Source organism: Cryptomeria japonica, chromosome 2 (genome assembly GCF_030272615.1).
Source record: "Cryptomeria japonica chromosome 2, Sugi_1.0, whole genome shotgun sequence".
Classification (NCBI taxonomy): Eukaryota; Viridiplantae; Streptophyta; class Pinopsida; order Cupressales; family Cupressaceae; genus Cryptomeria; species Cryptomeria japonica.
The window spans coordinates 256756009-256776338 of NC_081406.1; the positions used below are offsets into that span (position 1 = coordinate 256756009).

General features: G+C 36.4%; 1 protein-coding gene across 1 annotated transcript in view; it reads right to left on the reverse strand.

Moving 5' to 3' along the window:
- The window catches only part of LOC131047115 (AUGMIN subunit 4), a 92382-nt gene extending 81217 nt beyond the window's left edge, over nucleotides 1–11165 (reverse strand). Inside the window, exons 1-4 of the mRNA XM_057980958.2 lie at nucleotides 10843–11165; nucleotides 10722–10769; nucleotides 10513–10641; nucleotides 8327–8677 (exon numbers count right to left, since the gene is read on the reverse strand). Of these exons, the coding sequence (XP_057836941.2) occupies nucleotides 8327–8677; nucleotides 10513–10641; nucleotides 10722–10769; nucleotides 10843–10983 (669 nt within the window). The 5' untranslated portion in view covers nucleotides 10984–11165. The remainder of the gene's footprint in view (nucleotides 1–8326; nucleotides 8678–10512; nucleotides 10642–10721; nucleotides 10770–10842) is intronic.
- Between the last annotated feature and the right edge of the window lie 9165 nt (nucleotides 11166–20330).

A 20330-nucleotide genomic window follows, 5' to 3' on the forward strand; every position in this document is an offset into this window, starting at 1 on the left:
TGACAACACTAATTAGTGTTGTCATATGACAACTATAATAGATATACAGATCCAATCACATTCACAACATAACTGAAATCTCTGCATAAGAAATACGATCATATCTCGATCAACAATAGATTAGAAATGCTTGAAACATGAAATGCATATAAAGATGATTATAACAAGTTCAATCAATCATGATGTCTACCATTAGCTTGTAGTCTTATCGATAGAATAGATGATTGAATGAGAGATGAATGAAGTCTCTCATTCAATCATTTATCTTACCGAAGCTACATAGTCTCAACAGTTTTTGAAAATGAGGACAAAAGTAAGATCCTTTGCGACAGTCAATGGTGTTGGGAAGACAATCATCCCTTGATGCTGAAACCATGGCATCTAGCTTTTAACCCCATTTCTGAATCTTTTGATCGGATTCCTCTATGGGTTAGGCTCCCAAACCTCCCCATGCAGTTCTAGTTTGACTCCTGTTTTGAAGCTGTTGGGAACTCGTTGGGTAGATTTTTAATGGTGATGAAGGCTCTTTAAATTTATTGCATACTACTTATGCTTGGATCCTGGTGGAAATGGATGTTTCCAAAGGTCTTCCGCCAAAAATTTCTATTAAAACTTCAAAAGGAAGTTGGGTGCAGCTCTTGGGCATTGAAGGAGTTCCCTTCAGAAGTAGGCGATGCTTCAAAACAGGTCAAAAATGTTGCCCTCTGTGACAAGCATAGAGTGGAGAAATCAGCTACTTGGTGGAGGGAAGTGACCCCTCTTCATTATACAGTGGAGAAAGTGGATGAAAAGCATAGAATCTCTCCAATCTTGAGTGAAGCGATTGGAGCTAGTGAAGAGGAGATGGAGACCCTAGAGAGCTCTGGCCCACCGGAGTGCTTGGCGATTATTAAAGTGAAATCAAGAGGTTCTGGGGCTGTGGTGATGGACAATGGTAATACTGACAATTTGCCATGTCCCCGATTATGAATCCAACAAAATAAAATGTAATAAGTAAATATTCATTATCATAACAATATAATAATAAATAGGTTCAGAAGATACATTTAATAAAAAATATATTTAAAAGAATTGCATTCATCCTGATCGGTAACCTGCAAAATAAATTAAGTTAATTTTTAAAGCAAATACTAGGTGGACTACAGGTGTCAGAGATTGTCTCCTCAGAAATAGACAATGATAATCAGCCTTTAGTGTTTACTGGCAGCGATTATGATGGTAAAAAGGCAACAATCACTTTAAATCTAGACAAAGGCAAAAGTTATAATTAATAAAAGTCAGAAGTTATTACAAGCAGCGATTAACTCTTCATAAAGGCAGACAGTATTATGATTGATATATCCTAATAAGTAACAATTACACATGAAATGGAGTGATTAGATTGGTTAACTAAAGGGCAGCGATGGATGTGTGACCTTTCATATGGTCATCACTATTCGAGGAGTTGTATCTCTTAATAGAGATAGGATACGATATAAAAATGGTAAGATGTATGTGGAGAAAAGGGGGGGAATAGAAGAAGGAAAAGAAGAAGAAAACTGAAAAAGATAAAGAGAAAATACGGCAAGAAAGAACTGTTCAAGCAGACATTCAGCCCAGGTACGTGCACAAGATAACTATATGATAAATGGAATTGGTCTCTGCAATAAATAATTAATTTATGGACACAGTCACAAGGAATATAATATAGCAATACAATTGATCATCTGGGGAATGATCATTCAAATGAATATAATTCAGTGATATAGGTGATCATCTGATAAATGATCACAGTTATACAGTAAATATAGTGGACACTACAATCTGATACATGAACACAATCAGATATAATAAAAATATAAATGTGATGGGAATTAATTCTATAATGATGATAACTTGAAATATAATGTGATGAATTTAACTTATAAAGCTGATAATGAATGTAATTTAATGCTGTCATAAAATCTGATATAACACAATAATATGGACAATATAAGGACTGGTTAATATGATGGTATAATAATGTTAGACTAAGGGAACTTGTAACCCCTACAAGCCTGTTATAAAATTATATCAATGGCAAACTCATTGCTAAATGTGTGTGGGACCCTCTCTTAGGTGCGTCACTCCATAAAGGATGCCTAACCCCTGCCACATGGAGCCAAGAGGGATGAAGCATCTGCTCTTGGGCTTAAGAGAGGAGGTGGTTGTGATGAGGGGGAACGGCGATAGGACACCTCACTGGGTATGCCACTCCATGATGGATGCCTAACACCTACCAAATGGAGCCAAGAGGGATGTAGCATCTGCTCTTGGGCCCAGGTGAAGGGTCTCTTGGACACCCTATCCAACTAGCCTACCCTAGTGCACTAATAATTGGATAATAAAGAATGGCAACTAACCTCCAATCTGATTTTATCTAACAAATATAATACTAATGGTAATTAATACATTAAAGCTAAGTCACCAGGTTCGACCGAATTTGAACCTTGAAGTTCGAAATTCGGCGAACTTGAAAAACCATTAAAAAAATCGATTAAATTCGATTAAATTCGATTTTAGGGTTTGTTAAAGTGTTTTTTTAATTTTTCGGGTTTGCGTTTTAGGGTTTGTTTTGGCGGATTTTATAAATAGGCGGCCGCAGACGTTGCAACCACACCCACGCGAGCTGCTAACACCGCCCGCTCTGCCTGACCGCCCGCTCTGCGACCACCGCCCGCTCTACGACGCCACCACCGGTGCTCGGCCGCCACCCGTCTGCGACGCCGCCACCAGTGTCGACGCCGCCTGCACTCCGCGACGACGCCGCCACCAGTGCCGAGTGCCGACGCCGCCACCAGTGCCGACGCCGCCTGCACTCCGCGACGACGCCGCCACCAGTGCCGACGCCGCCTACACTCCGCGACGCCGCCTGCACAGCCGCACACGTCCGCCGCACAGGTATTTTTTTTTATTTTATTATTTTTTTTTTTTGTTTATAATGTTAAATAGTTAATAACTTAATGTTTAAAAATGTAATTTTATATAATAATAATATTATATATTTTATGCTTTATATTTATATTTTATAATATAATATTATATATTTTTATATTTTATTAATTTTTTTTAGGTTTAATATTTTTTATGTTTAATAATTAATAATTTAATATTAATATGGTGTTAATTTTTTTTATTTTTTATGATATTAATATGATATTATTAATTTATTATTACATATCTCTGCTTCATTTTTTTATATGATATTAATATGGTGTCAATTTTTTTTATGTTTATAAATTTATAATATTGTTTAATATTATTATTATATAATTTATAATTTTATATTAATGGTTTTTTATTATATTGTTTAATATTATATATTTTTAAAAGGTTGAAATAAAAATAGTGTGTTTTTTAATTTTTCTTTCCAAACATGCAGATTTTCATTTAATGGCTCCTCCCAAATCAACTTCTGAGGCATGGAAGCATGTGACCCGAAATGGAACTCACATCAAATGTAACATGTGTCAGGCAAATATCATTGGAACTTTAACAAGGCTTAGGGACCACTTCCTTGCTAATAAAGGGGGTCCAGGTGGAGGTGTTCAAGCATGCACAGGTGCGACTCCAGAACTTAAAGCTATTCTAGAGAAAGAGTTGGCTGCTTCAACGGTAGGCAAAATGAAGAAGGCACAAAAGAAACAGAGAATTGAAGGAGATATATCTAGATTCACATCTGCCATGTCTTCCTCTTCTGTGCAATCCGAAGCGGCGAGTGTACCAAAACAGAGTGGAACACTGAACAACTTTTGGAAACCAGTAGAGAAACAACAGGTGGATGATGCAGTTGCTGATTTGTTTTACACAAGTGCTATTCCATTCAATGTTGCGAGAAATCCTCATTTCCGCAATGCAGTTCAGAAAATTGCAGAGTTTGGCAAAGGGTACACACCCCCAGGTTCAGAGGCTATCAGGACAACTCTTTTGCAGAGGTCAAAAGATAGAGTGACTGAAAAATTAGCTGATGTCAAAGCCACTTGGAAGGAAACAGGTTGCACTATATTGAGTGATGGATGGTCAGATATGTGTCAAAGGCCATTGATTAATGTTTTGGTGTCTTGTCCTGAAGGTGTTGTGTTTTTGAAAGTCATTGACACCATGAACCACAAAAAAACTTCAGAGTATATTTTTCAAATATTAGAGGAAGCCATTCTTGAAGTAGGGATGGAAAATGTGGTTCAAGTGGTAACTGATAGTGCAGCAAATTGTGTGGGAGCTGGGAGGCTGATTGTAGAGAAGTACCCACAGATATATTGGAGCCCATGTGCAGCGCATTGTCTCGATTTGTTGCTTCATGACTTGGCTAAATTCCCATGGATAAATGAAGCTATTCATAGAGGGAGAGCAATTGCAAATTTCATACGGAATCATCGTCTCACATTGAGTATTTATAGGCAGCATGCATCAAAGGAATTGTTGAGGCCTTGTGAAACAAGATTTGCTTCATATTATATCACTTTGAAAAGAGTGGTTGAAGAAAAAGCAGCTTTGAGGTCTATTATATGTTCCAATCAGTGGGAAAGTTCAGTGCTTTCTAAAGGCCCCAAGGGGAAGAACATAGAGCAAATCATCTTAAACAGCAATTTCTGGGAAAGTGCAGCAAAAGTCTTGCTTGTATGTGAACCAATTGTTGACGTGCTTCGTATGGTTGATGGTGACACTCCTTGCCTTGGCATGCTTTATGAAAGCATGGACCGGTGTAAGGAATCTATTCAAAAAGCACTAAACAATGAAGAAGCAGAATATAGGCAGATATGGGAGGCAGTTGATTGCAGATGGAAAATGATGCACACACCTTTACATGCAGCAGCTTGCTTTTTGGAGCCTAAGTTGTTTTCTATTGATAGAAGGGGTGATAATGAAATCATGGCAGGGCTTTACCAAGCCATTAGCAGGTATGTACCAAATCCAGAAATTGCAGCACTAATCAGAGATCAAAGTTGGCAATACAAGAGAGGAGAAGGGATGTTTGGAGGGGCAGAAGCCAAATATGACTCGCCACGTATGTCTGGATATAGATGGTGGATCGCTTATGGATCATCAGCTCCTGAACTACAAGAGTTTGCTATTCGAATTTTGAGTCAGGGAGCAAGTTCATCAGCTTGTGAGAGGAACTGGAGTTGCTTTGACCACATCCATTCCAAAAAGAGGAACAAATTGCTGACTGGAAAGTTGGGAGATCTTGTCTATGTTCGCAGCAATTTGAAATTGCTGATGAACAAATCAGCAAAGAACACTTCTTTACAACAAACTCTTGAAGGCATGGCAATGCCAGATGCAGATGAGCCTGACTTTGTAGATGATGAACTGAGTAGTGATACAGATGATGATGATTTGGCATCCCAGCCAAGTGCTCTTGATGACTTAGAGTTATTTTAAAGTTCTAAAGTTTTTGACTGTTATTGTACCTTTTTGACAAAAGAACATCTTTGCGATAGTGAAAGCATATGTTTCCTACGGTTTATATTTTATAAATGTGTCATCTTTTTGTAATGATTTCAAATCTATTTATCAATGTTAAACTATTTACGCAAATTTATAGATATATTACATATATTTATTAAAAAAAAATTTAAAAATTACATATGGCGAATTTAATTCGAATTTTATACATTTCGAATTTTTTCCGCATCGAACTTCATCGAATTTCAAAGCTGTCGAACTTCGAATTCGAATTCGAACCTGGTGACTTAGCATTAAAGAATTGTATCACTCATTTTAATTCACTAGTATAAGTTTCAGTTTATAAGTGTTACTTCATATGTGTTCTCCAATTTTGTGTTGCAGGAAAACAGTAAACAAAGGTACTCCCATAAACTTAATTACCTATTTTAGATTTGGGAAAATTTAGGTTAATTTAAAGTATGACTAATTTGGGGACATTACACAATTGTGCTGATAAGGTAGGCAGTGACTGCCCTCAGAACTTGGGGGCTCTTTCTTGTTCAAAGAAGGAGTGTAGCAACGAAGCGGAGACTAATGGGGTTCAACTCTGTTTACAAAGTGCAGAAGTGGGGGGGAAGGATATGTTGGGAGATTCCAATTTGAAGCAGCTAAAAGATGTGGGGCAGGAGGGAGGATGGACAGAGGTTAAAAGGAAGAAAGAAAAGAGAGCTAAGGTAGAAGGTTTCAGTATGACTCTTTGCTCTCATGAGAAAGGTAGAGTTAAGTCAGTAATGTAACCATTGACCTACTTTGTGGTCAGACACCTTTGTGTGTTTTTATTTGGGGAGGTGGCTCCCTAGATGTAGCCCCACCTTGTTCGGGCCAGTTCAAAAAGCCAATCTCTTAATAAAATCAATAATTATTACTTGACCAAAAAAAAAATATATTGTCTATGTAAAGAATGTTTAAGACCTAGAATGTATAATGAGTTTGAAGCTTTGATATTGGAAAGTAATTAGCCAATGTTAAGATATGTTTTGTAATAGGAATATCAAAGTAATGGATAGTATGATTGAAGAGTAACCCATGCATTTATCAACTCTTGAATGATGTTGAATTTTAACTTTAATTGGTGCAACTGATGGTATCTTACACCAACTAGTTAACCTGGAAAGAGATAATTGGGATGAAATTTAAATATAGGATTGATTAAAAAGAGGGCTGAATAGTTAACCCTAATTGGATGATAAATTAAATTAAAGTAGGTTTTTCCCGCAGGCTGGCAGAATTAACGCACTTATACCAATCGTATTGTCCCCCCTTTTAGGATATTACTGATTTTTGCCCTAAAACAGCAATTCCAAATTAAGATAAGAAATAAAATATATTTATGAATATAAAATTAACCATTTGAAATGCCCTTTATAAGACATTCTTGTTTTAGGTCCTGCAAATAATATTAATCACTAGAAACTGATATTAAAATCATTAGTATTAATAATCCATGATAGCATCTAATTTCATATAATCATCTTTCTTATTTAAATCAAAATGCCCTAATATCATTAATATTTATTCCAAGGCATACCATAATTTTATGGTAGCTCTTGTTGTGCTCTATGCTTTGGAAAGAGGTGTTGCCTTGGGTTGGCAGAAGATCATTTGTGAATCAGATTCTCGGGTTGTGATGGACATGCTGAATGAGCAGAATTTGGATGGAGTGAATTGGCAATTGGCTGTGTTGGTCGGACAATAGAGCTGGCTGTCCTTCCTATTTGCAGGACATTTCTAATAAATTCAAAATAGAATACTACAGGAGATTTTTATATGAATTGCTAGTAAAAAACTTAAAGCAATGTAATAAAATTGCATACAAATAGCTGCAATTGCTCGCTTTCTGCAATATATATTTATATATCTAATTATTTATAATCTAAGATTATTCAAATTTATCGAGCAAGATATTATTATTGCTGAAGACGATATTTAATTCTGCTTTTAGGTCCCAATTTCCTTTCTATTTTGTTTCCCTTGATTGATATTTATTCTTTATTTCTGCTGATTTCATTCATGTTTTCCATTTTCCCATTCTCTTGCCACAACCAAATGTTTCTCCCTTTATATCTTTATTTTTGGGTGAAGGGTCGCTTCTTTTCATAAACAACATCTCCTTTGCTAGGGACGCATCCCCTCTTGATTCAAGCACTGCCTTGTAGATAATTATATGTTCTTAGCCTAGGTCAGCCCTTAATTATTATTATACTCCCCTTAGCCTTGGTCGGCCCTTTCAGATTTTGTATCTTTTACCCTTGGTCAGCCCTTTCCCTTGAATTGCTATCGCCTAGGTTTTATGATCAATATTTATTAAGGGTTGCCAAGAAGAATTTCTGCCTATCTTGGCAGGGACATGACACTCTGCCAAAATGCATTTGCATATTGTGAACACAAAATCTAGCCCACAAATCATTCCTTGGTTTGAACGGAAAATATATTCCGGAAAGCATGACTAATATCATCCATGAATCATAGGAATTGTTTCTTTTATTACAACATTCCCCATAAATTATGGTAACTTGTAAATATAATAAAATCTCTATAACGATTTGAAATCCCAGCAAAATGACAGTTCATTGCCTTGACCATCTAGACTTAAACTTGGTAGATACAGAGTAACTGAAGCCATACACCAATAACTCTAATTACAGGCATCAAATAGATAAATCAGCAGTATGATTCTAAATAACAATAGGTTATTACCAATTAGAGGATATAAAAACTTAATTCAAGTGGATATATTACAAATAGAACATTGCAATGAGAGTTGCATCATAAAAATCGGATCAATATTTGATAACTAGTTCACAAAGACAATCGAAAATGTTTCAGTATTTTCAGAGCCAATTGAGTGGTATGTATCTACCTCTGTAAAATGTGCTCGAGGAAGATGAATTTGTCGTAACCAGCCAGGAGTTACTCCAAGAAAACGATTAGCAACCCCTCCAACACCTGGCTCCTGAATATCAGAACTATTAGCTCCCAATATGTTACTATTAAGCCCACCCCCAACACTATTTACACTTGTACTGGCAGTTGAGTTAGAACTGGAGCTGCTGGTCATGCTAGTAATGGTGCTGTCAAGAGAGCTCCTAGAAATTATACTTAATTTCTCTATTTCCTCCTCTGGAATTTCACCATCCTTAGAAAGAAGAGGAAGCCTGAGTCGTTGAGCAGCCTCTGCAACAACCAGCCGTTGTTCTAAAGCTTCATATACCTGCAGAAATTCCATGGCATTAGACTAAAGTTCCCTTCACATACTACACCAAAACTTTCAAAACAGTCTTGTGTGAATCAAATATATTAAAAAACAAATACTCATGAGACTCACAAACAGTACTGAATGAGACCGGCATGATATTATTTGAATGCGTACATGGCATGCAGCAAAGTGGGCATTCAGCCAAAAATCCTTCCGATGATCAATATGCAGCTTCACTGGACTCGGAGTGACAACGTACACCCAAGAAGAGCAAGCACAAAGTTTCCCACAACTCAAATCAACCTGCATTCCTCATCTGACTCCTTCAAGGACTTTAATGGAACCCAAGCCAAGTTTGCAGCCCAAGTTACAGCTTAAAGAAAAACCCATGGCTTGGCTTTGACTTAAGGCCAGGCTGTGGCTTTAACTTAAAGTTGCCACCTAGGCTGCACAACACTGTTCGTGAAGGTTTCCTAAACAGTCATGAGCAGCACCGTGCAGCCTAGGCCACAGTTTACACACAAAGCCATGGCCCGGCAGGTTTGTCTTAAAGCTACAATCAAGACTGTAAGCTTGCCCCAGGGTCCCACCAAATATCTCGAGGGGCAAATGAGTAATGTAGGTTGGTTAGAAGTATGGGGATCTGCACTTGCACTTCTTGTGTTTACCGTATCTCTTGGGAACCAGTGGAGTTCCATGTCAATCGCCAGGAGGCTTTTGGCATTACAAGAGTTACCCAGTGTTTATTATCTTGAAATTTCAGGTTTTGCTCCTGAGATAGCCTCTACACTCCTCTTACAAATAAATATCAAAGGGGTCAGATGAGTAATGCAGTTTGGTTAAGGGTACGGGGATCTTTGCACTTGCACTTGTTGGGTTTACCTTGTCTCAGGGACCAATAGAGTTGCATATCGATCACTGGGCGGATTGAAGCATTACAAGAGCTAACCAGTGTTTATTATGCTAACATTTCAGCTATTGTTCCTGAGACAGCCTCTACATTCCTCTAACAAATAAATATCAAAGATAAATTGTAAGTAAAGGCCCTCAGTCAATGTCGATCCCCTATACAGTACAAGGCATGCATTAAGCTCCAGTGGACAGAATTGCACTCATAAACTTCTACTCTATGTTATTAAGGAAGACAGTTTATACTAGTTCTCAGCTTTTAATTTTCAATATTCAGATCTCTAAAACTCCTGGTCTATGAGACTAGGTCATTGCTTTCACAAATAACTGCTCTGCTAAACTATTTTCTGAATATGCAACGAGAACTGCCAGTTAACTATTGTGGAAGAAAGTATAATTAAAAAGTGAATTATATACAGCTGTCAATCTGACAAGAAAATCATTTTTCCTCAGAGCTAAACGATGCAATTTTTCAGCACCCCGCAGGTAGACTCCTCTGGAAATCATTCTCCTAAGCAGCAGCTGCTCCACAAATTTAGGACGATTATGGATTTTGCAGATTTATTGAAATTGGGAGATTGCAAGCCTCTCCAAGGGTACCCTCCCTAAGTGGTCGTTCTTGAGCGTTCAAACCATGGCCCCAGGTTCAGCTCCCCAGGACCCCAGGATATGTGTTAAGTATTGAAATTGGATCACTCATCCAATGGTATTCAGCATTCACAAACTGCCAAAGAAAAAGCATCCCAGCTAATATATGGCTAAGGAAAACTATTACCAAATATTATCCCGAGAAGAGAACATTTTGAAATAAAATAAAAAAAGACATTGAAAATGAAAATGCCTGTCCCTTGTGAAATTTGACATAATTCCACAACGACAGAAGAACTATCCCAGCCAATTGGTTGTATCAATAAGAATGTATAAGGTCAAGGGTTCAAAACCTGTGGAGAGCTTCTTAAACCCAACTGAGAAAACAGCGTTTGAAGATCTCGAATTCCTCCGAGACCTGTTGCCACCGACACCGCTTGTTGATATTCTTCTACCATTGCCACGGCTTCGCAATATACAGCCTGCATTAACAGACCCCCATATTCTACATGATGGTAAAAACAAAAAAAAAGTGAAAACATCAAAATGGTATAAAGCTTACCATTGCTTCCAAGTAACGAAGCCTCTCTCTCGCCATCTCCTCACGGGCCTGTTGCAGATATAAATTACCAAATCAAATAGAGGGAATTCTATACCAATTGCCGTAACATAATTATATTTACCAGCTGAAGATCGTAGTAAGCGGATTTGGCAATGAGGGATCCATCAGGAGCGAGGCAGTGCCTCTCAAGCTGCTCGATCAATTGGGTAACATCGGGAGGCAGGCTCTGCCCCGGCGGAGGCATCAAGATTGGCTTCACCATTTTTCTTTAACCGCTTCCAAATTTCCGTATTACACAGCCCATTAATTTATATTAGAGTGCAGTTCAAGGTTTGAATTTTAAGTATTATAGTAACCTCTAGCCTACTGGTATTTGACAAGGGACCGTTCTTTTAAAAAGGACAAGCGCTAAAATCAACTGGTTTTTACCATAGCAGCCTAAATCATTGCAAGTTTACCAATGTATTTATAATTTTATTGCCAATATTCCATGAAGGTAACGAGAATGTCCATGGACGTTAATTGGATAAATAAACACAATTAAATACAAATAAATTTAAAGATATAATATATCAAATAGTCAATATGATGATGTTATAATTTGTAATTAATGAAGAGAGAATATTTAATTCTTTGATTGAAATTTTTAATCAATTTATAAAGTAGTGAATTTGATGCATCGCGGAATATGGAAATGTCAATTATGTGTATAGATGAGAGTCAAAATGTTATTTTATATTCTATTTGGATCACCTTCATAGTTTAAGTTTAAGTTTGCAACAACGAATTTGCTTCATATTTTCAAACTTGATCTATTTTTTTAACTATACTATTGGATGATGATATTTTCTTAATCTCTTAGGGTTTTACTATTAAGCTAGTTGTCTTTAAAAATACATTCACAAATAACAAGCTTCAAATATGCTAATTTAAAGAATTGTTGTTAGGTGGCTGGTGTGTGCTAAGGTGAGTGTGAGAAAATATAATAGAGTAGTTTGATTTGAGTGCAAATGTGAATTGATATATTCTAGTATTTTCTAATGCCATGTCATATTAGATAATTAGATGAAAGCAATGAGTGTTCCTTTATACATAAACACAACATCGTAGTGTGAAAATGTTTACAAAGTCAATCTAGGACCAAAGCGTAAGATGGAATTAGTTAACTAAAAAAATTTGTTTTATTTTTTACATTTAACTTAATCAAGTTCATGACTACAGTGATGACCTTGAATCCATGGACATGACTTGGATCAAACAAATAGGTTAGATCTATGTTTGATTGGATTGGATTACAAAACAATTGGATTAATAATAAAATTGATATGTGTACACTTTTTGAAATATAACTTTGTAGTAAAACTCTTAAACAACCCAACCACAAGGCTAGAATCTACAAGCAAATGAATAACACCGATAGGGCTCTAAATCAAGTGCATGCAAACAAATTAAACAAAGTATACCTTTATAGACATGGTAATCTTGGCTTCACTGTTCTCCAATCTTTCAAGACCTTGTGGATAATAGAATTTGCTCTCAACATTAAGCACTAGCACAAGATGGCATAAAGAAATGGAGTGTGGTTGATTAATGATACAAGCATGATGGAAATAGGATAATGGTAGCTAATGGATACTATGAAGCTCTAAGAAAGTACTCAATATGCATATTATATGGATACTGGGTAGGTAAAAATGGGGGGAAAAGCCTCTTTTATTAAAAAATCCAACAGAATTGGGGGCTTAGATTAAGAGATTGCAGCGTTGTGGAATGGGGTTCACTAGTCTAAACACGCAAACTAGGAATCAAACCCATTCACATCAACATAAATTGGGGAAACAACCAATAGGCCCAACTTCAAAATCTTGGTAGAGTTGGACACATGAAATTGGTTGGTTTCTTTGTTCTTTGATATGCATTGGTAAGGTTTAAAATAATAAAATGCAATTGATAGGTCTAAAGATTTAAAATTGATAGTAACCAACATAAACATTAAGCTACAAAAAAGGTATCCAAACTCTAAGAACGGATCTAGAAACAAAGACCAAAAAGAACCTTTATCTGCAATTTGAGTCTGAAAGTGTTGGACTATGTGGCTAGGCAACCTAGTATTGAAGGTGTCTGATGTAGATATTATGAGCAAATTCAGGATTAGGATGTTTCTCAAATTATCTCTTTGAAATTATATTGAATAAGTTTCAAAGTATGTGGCTAGGCCATAGTGTCCAGGGTTTTTTGCTTCTTCAAAATTTGGATCTCTTTGACTTGATCTTCACTTTCTAAATCTATAATCCTTCTTTGCCAAATTCAAAACCCACACACACAAGAGAGATAAAATGGTGTTGGGTGTATAGGGGTTTGCCTAGGTTAAACCCTAGATCAAAATTAACTCTATAATGATGATAGAAAGAAAAAGAGAGCTTTCCTTTGCAGGGTAGAGGCTAAATCTGAAATGAAATGCTAAATTGAAATGTTATGCATTTACTTATGATTCTCCTTACCTTAAAGACTTCATGAAAGGTCTATGTTTCTAGATGGAAGATCATCCATTCCTTCACCTAAACTTGATTAAGAATGCCATAGTGAATGTTTGAAAGTCTGAATAATTAACCTCTCCTTCACAATCTTGAAGATGCTTGATTGCTTGCTCAATTGAATTTATTGATGTGAATTGAATTTCTTGATGAAAGATGTGTCAAATGATGGGATAAGGCTTTCTTTATACCTAACCTCATGAAACATGTTTGAAAATTCAAAGAAGGCCTCCATTGAGAGCACTTTCTTGCCTATTTTTTTTTTACCATTTGAAGGTTCAAATTTGGGCCATGCTTGGTTGGACTATAGTGCTAGGTGTCTAGGTAGTCCTGTTCTCCTAGAGCTGCAGTAGAGTTAGAGAGAGATAGAAGAAGGCTAAAACCTCAAATTCAAGCATCGTTTGTGTAGAATCAAACATAATTAGGCACAAGAAAGGAGAAACACTAAAGTGAGGTCCAAATGGATATAAAATTGTATGAGGATACAATGTATGCCACTACATTTAGCCCCCACTTTAGCAGGAGTATGATCTTATGCTTTAACTCTCAACAAAGAATAGGATAACATTGAAAGAATATCACCAAAATATTAAAGAGATAAGAAACACTAGAAGCCCTAAAGGACTTAGAGTCTCGTCAATCTAAAATATCAAGATAAAAGGAGTAGAATGATCAACACATGAAGCATGCAAGAAAGAAGAAGAAATGTGGCTTCTAGGCCTGGTAAGGAATCGCTTACTATGATTTATGTTAACACAAAGAGAGATTACGAAGAAAAACCTTGGTTTTTTAAATAACTAACAAAAAGCAATTGGAAAATGGGCGATGCAACGTGCACCAAACATAAAGATTACAAAACAATGCCCCGTCTTTCAAAGTAATCCAAACAAAAATTGACTACAAAATGGGTGTTGTAGCATGCACCAACATATCATGGTGTGTGATCAAAGTGTACAAATCAAACCTTGTGGTGTGTGCACTAAGTGTAACATGCAGAAAAGTGTATGCCCCCATATTAAAGTGATTGTTTACGCCTTACTAGGATCAATTTATTTAAGGTAGCATACATGCATCCAAAAGACAAGCACGCCACTACAATGAAATGTGCCCAAGCATCTAGGCAAATCAAAGGCGAAAGTCACAAGACATGAAAGAGAACATAATGGATCCACTATATGGGATCAATATGTACATCATATAAATCATGTATATTAATTATGATTATATGAATTGACCTCACACCCCCCAACCCGAAGGTAGTGGAACTATGTTCACAATGGAAGAAAAGCACATAAGATGAACAACACAAGTTTTTTTGGGTCAACATGGAAGAGATAAAAAAGAAGATCTCAATGCTTTGGATCATCCCAAAGTACACAACACAAAAGCACATTTACAATACAACATTTATACAATATATATAATAAGTAAGATACAAAAGAGGAATGTCATGAAAAGTTATGTCCCTTTGTTGCCTTATGTCGATCAAGCAACAAGGGTCATCCAAAGAGATTTTAATGAAACACAAAGACATGTTAAGCATCACATTATGGGGATCACATTACATGTAAGCAAAAACACAAAATAATCTACTTCACGAGTGAAGATAATCTAGAAAATCATCCACCTTCCAATCTTGGCCAAAAAGTGGCAATGTGAAAAAATAGCCTTTTCCACTCGCCTAAAAATGCGAAAATCCATGTTGACTTTTTGCTTGGATTGGGTGTCAGTACATGTAATGCCCTGCTAGGAACCCCGAAGGAAAACCCACAACAAGGGTGAAATAATTTTTTTTTTAAAGTATAAACATCATAAGTGCATTTACACAACATGCACGATAACACAAGTGGAAGACTTACACCTAAATTCCTTAAGGGTTACCAACGAAGAATTAATTTCAAGAATAAATTTCACAACATCATAAATCCACATATGCATCATTAACTCAATGATCACAAGAAGCCAAAGCAAATAAAGATTCATCATAGAAAGATTGAAAGGATACAATATAATTTCCACTTCAATAAGCATTTACTAACATCATCAAGGAAACTGATAAAAACACCCAAACATAGGATTACATTGCTCTTCCAATACATAGCTTCTCAATAAACATAAAGGATAGATCTCATCCAATTACAAGGTTACATAAGATCAATATTACAATGATGCAATGACCACATAGGTCTACAAATACCAATAATCTTCAAAACATGAGATGAAGCATGAGTCATGAACCACGGGAACACCTATGAAGCCAATCCTCGCATGAAGGCACAAATCCAAACATCCGATGGGAAGTGGCACTACCACCCGACCATGTAATTCCCAAATGGAATCACCCCACCGTGCTAGGAGATAGCTGAGGACCCTCAAACAAGCATAAGCATGACATGGTCGACAAAACAATACGACTCCATGACAGCACAATAAGACTCCACCAAAATCCAAGTGACTCAACTTCACAAACACAAGTGAACTGACATCACTAAACACAAGTGAACCAAATGAGAGAGTGTCATCGCATAGCTTAAGATGGTTACCCTTATACAGCCTCCATAGGTCTCGGCTCACTGTCCTGGTAACCTCTCCTGACCGTCCGGCTCCAACTAAGTCTCATGCGGACCCTACCAGCCTTTCGTGAAGACAAGGTGGTTGGTTTGACATTCCAGGCCTTCTCATAACATTATGAGCTTTGTACTAGCACTCACCTATGCACGAGGTACGATTATCTTTATTAATGTTATGATACTACCCACCTAATCAATTCATTAGATTACAAGTTATTATCTGACTTTTGCTGGGTCGTAATACCTACCACTTTGGGTGCAACCCCCAAGCGAAAGCCACTCTCTCAAAGGACACTACACAAGCATGGTCACTCCCCGAGGACCCTATGGCGAAGCAGACAACCATAACACCACTATCAAAAACAAGTGGTCAAACAAGGACATATTGACTCTTGACTAACCATAAGGTAAAGACACTACATGGTTAAGACAACGAAGCCAACATACATCACTTGGTCAAAGGTGCCAATTACACCACCACTGGATGACTAAACCATAGACCAAAATATTACAATAAACACTTGCAAGGATAGCTAAATACATCAAATTTGTACTCAGACAATCTTTGAAAATATCAGCATCATAAACACTTACAACATCGTTGATTGAAAATTAAATAAAAGACTCCTTTCCAGCTTTCACATCTAATCAATTTCCAAATCAATATTCCATATCTACCCATTTGAATCTCTAATTCATGCCTTAATTTTCATTGATAAATTTATTAACCACATAATAAAAATCACATGAAAATCACATTACATCATGCAATACCACTTTAAAACATTCCATTTATAAATTTTAAGTTCTTAACACAAACCGGTTTGGAGATCGGTGAGGGCTCAAAGCTAAGCGGGGGTCAAACCAACCCGCGATTGTGCTACTGTCGGGGAAACAGACACTACCACTGCCGCTACCAACCGGTAACACTGCCGCTACCAACTGGTAACACTGCCGCTACCAACCAATAACACTACCACTACCAACCAGTAACACTACCACTACCAACCGATAATGGTACCACTACTAACCGGTAACACTGCCACTACCAACCGATAACACTACCACTACCAACCGGTAATGGTACCACTACCAATCGGTAGCGGTACTGCCGACCGGTAGTTCTGCTACCTGCGAGTAGCAGACACTACCGACCCACATGATGAGGCAAGCCCATCACGGGAGCGGTAAAGGCCACAAGAGAGGCACAAGAAACATGCCTCCAAGCATTCTAAAAGCCAAAAGACACAAAATCAATAACCACAAGGAACATTCCATTTCCAGAATTATTTCACGAGCACACACATACAGTACCAATTTCCAAAATTTCAAGGAAGAGTTTACCAGCAAGGTAAATGGTGAAATAAACACACTGGAAAGAATAGCTAGCCAAATCATGACAGAATAGAAACAAGGATGCACCCAACAAGCCCAATCTAAAATTCTTTCTTTCCAAGAAGAAGTAAATCAAGAAATTGTTTGCTATAAACAAATAACACACAACAAAGAAGAAATGAACAAATTCCTTTCCTGAATGCAACCATATGCTTATAGCATCACACAATCAACTATATCAAGCAATCTTTCTTCCATTTCAACATTCCAAAAAGAATCTATAGGCAGAATACATGAATTTCCATATACAGGAAGCAAACTGAAAATTTCAAAAACAAATTCAAAACAAGAAGGGAACCTCCAACCTTGAAGCAATAAGAAAGCAAAAGGGATGAAGAAACTCCAGTCTTGCAGCCAGGTCGAATTTCCAGCTCCTTCAAGAAGTTTTTCCAGAATTTTCTCTCAAAAAATCCTCTTCTTCTCCTGTCGTGAATGCCCGGAATGGATGCCCAAAATATCTTTTAACCCAAGCTTCTAGGTTAAAGTTTTCATCCAAACAAATTTAAATATTTTAAAACTAAAAGGCAATCAGATTTATTTCTTTCCCAAAAAATAATAATTCTTTCCAATGATTAAATTAAAAAGGCCAAATGGAAAAAAATAAAAAGGAAAACTTGTATTTATTTCTTTTTCCATAAATACTTCCTTCAACATAAGCATTTAACCTTTTTAAATGGCTAGACAATTTATTTATTTCACAAAAATATCAATGCAACTCAACACAATAAATTAAGCCATTTAACCATTTAATCTAGCAATTCATCAATTTAATAAATCAATAATCACAGAGCATAATACTTAAATGATTACACCAACACAAGATAGCATCATCCATTTAAATTAAATAACCATTTAAATAAATGGAAACACGCAAAACCAAGACAGATCAAATGACGACTCTCAAATGACCAAACCAAGGCACCATGACATGCATAACAGCCAGATGGGGGAAACACAACCGACTGAAAACACTCACACAAGTGTAACTGCAGTCAAGCTAGGGTACAACAACTATCTCCTCCACTCCCATCGGATATATAAGGCATGCTCAGACCTGCAAAACCAGGTGGAGTCAATACCCCGTACCTACCCGATGCTAGTACTTGCAATATCCTGCACCAAAGAACCACACGTGCATATAGACCTATATATATACAGACACGACACGACACGCACACCGATGAAGGAGAATTGTGACATTCCCTGTCTCATCGAAGTGAGTGAAGGAAAATCATCCCCTCGCATCCCAATACACTTGCAAACACACAACATATAAATAACGCATCACAATAGAAGGGAAAAGTGTCAGTCCATGATAATGATCCATAAAATAACATTAATTATAAGCACTGAGATACTGCATAAAATCATACACCATAACTCCAGATAAAGCATGAAATAACATCGCATAATATCCGAATCAAAATACAAAATGTTCCACAGAACAGTCACTAAAGTAACTCAAAACATACAAAAGAGGTTGATCGAGAAGGGGTACTACAATACACCTTGGGATGGTAAACACCTGGGCAAACCGGATATCCGATTTCTATAGGTAATTTTAAATTAAAAAATAAATTATATATTATTTAATACGTTATATATTATATAATACATTATATATTATATAATATTAATATATAATATATTATTATATTATAATATAAAATATAATATTATATATTATATAATACGTATTATATAATATATTATTATATTATATTATATATTATATATTATATAATACGTATTATATAATATATTATTATATTATATTATATATTATATAACAATAATATATAATATATTATTATATTATATTATATATTATATAATGCATAATATATTATATAATATATTGTTATTTTAAAATAATTTAACTATAAAAATCGGATATCCGATTTCTCTAAGACAATAAAAGAGGATTGTGATAGCCTGTGGGTTATTTTTTACCCACTGGCTGCATGAATTCAAGCAAATCCGATATCCGGTTGGACTCGATATCCGATTTTGTGACCCAAATTTGCAAAATAATCCAATAAAAGGTAGGATTTTTTTATTGTTTTTCATTATTTTCATTCAAATTTTCATATTTTTTTAATGTTTATTTGTTTTTCATTCAAAATATGTTTTTTTCATGAAAACTAGGTTTTTTTTAAATCAAATACAAAATTATTCCAATTTGTTAACTAAATTCATTTGTTTACATTCAATTAGGTTAGAAATGGGGGATAATAGTGAAAAAATTGATCAACCACAACCGCAACAACCAAACCCTCCTGCACAAAACCCTCCTTTGCCAAACCCCCCCTCAATTCAAGATTTAATTGCACAAAATTTGAACCAATTGAGGTGGATTACAAATGTCTATCGTAGGATCCCTCGCCTGAACCCAATATTTGATCCCCTCACGCCCATCATAAAGAGTATAGAAACTGTCACTAAGGAGGACAATGTCGCTCTTTTGTGGCGAGATTCTATGAGGGAAAAATATGCAGATGGCTTGTCCTATAAGGAGATCAAGGATCTCGAGATATCCAAAGTTGATATCATTGCATTGTTTGTGAATCCCCACACTGATCAACCCATAGACCCCCAAAAAACAAAACTTTCTATTAAATGGTGCACAAATGATGATATTGTGAAAAACTTTTGGGATCGTTGGTGAATGGTTTTCAATAAACCACCCAACAACAATCTTGATGTCCCCTTCTACTTCATCAAAAAATTGTATGTTGAGTTTGTTTTAGGAAAACATGTGAACTACTTTGACATCCAACCTTTCTAGGGTGTGGGTTTGGGTATACCCCAAGATAGACCTAGGCCAATCAAAGTAGTCCATGGCCCATATGTCCCCCCTCCTCCTATTGATCCCCCACCTCTGGTGCAACATCCAGATATCATCTGTGAGGTGGCGTCACAAACCATATTGTCTATTCACTCTTTGAATAGCCTTTTGGTTTCTCGGGCTGGGGCAGTAGCTCAGCCTTCTTTTGATGGTAGCAGTGCATCTGGTGGTACTGACACAACCTCCTCAGCTCCACACATTTGTGTGCCCCATAGTTGTGTCATGTGTGGGCACCTATGCTTGGGTCCAGTTGTACAACTTG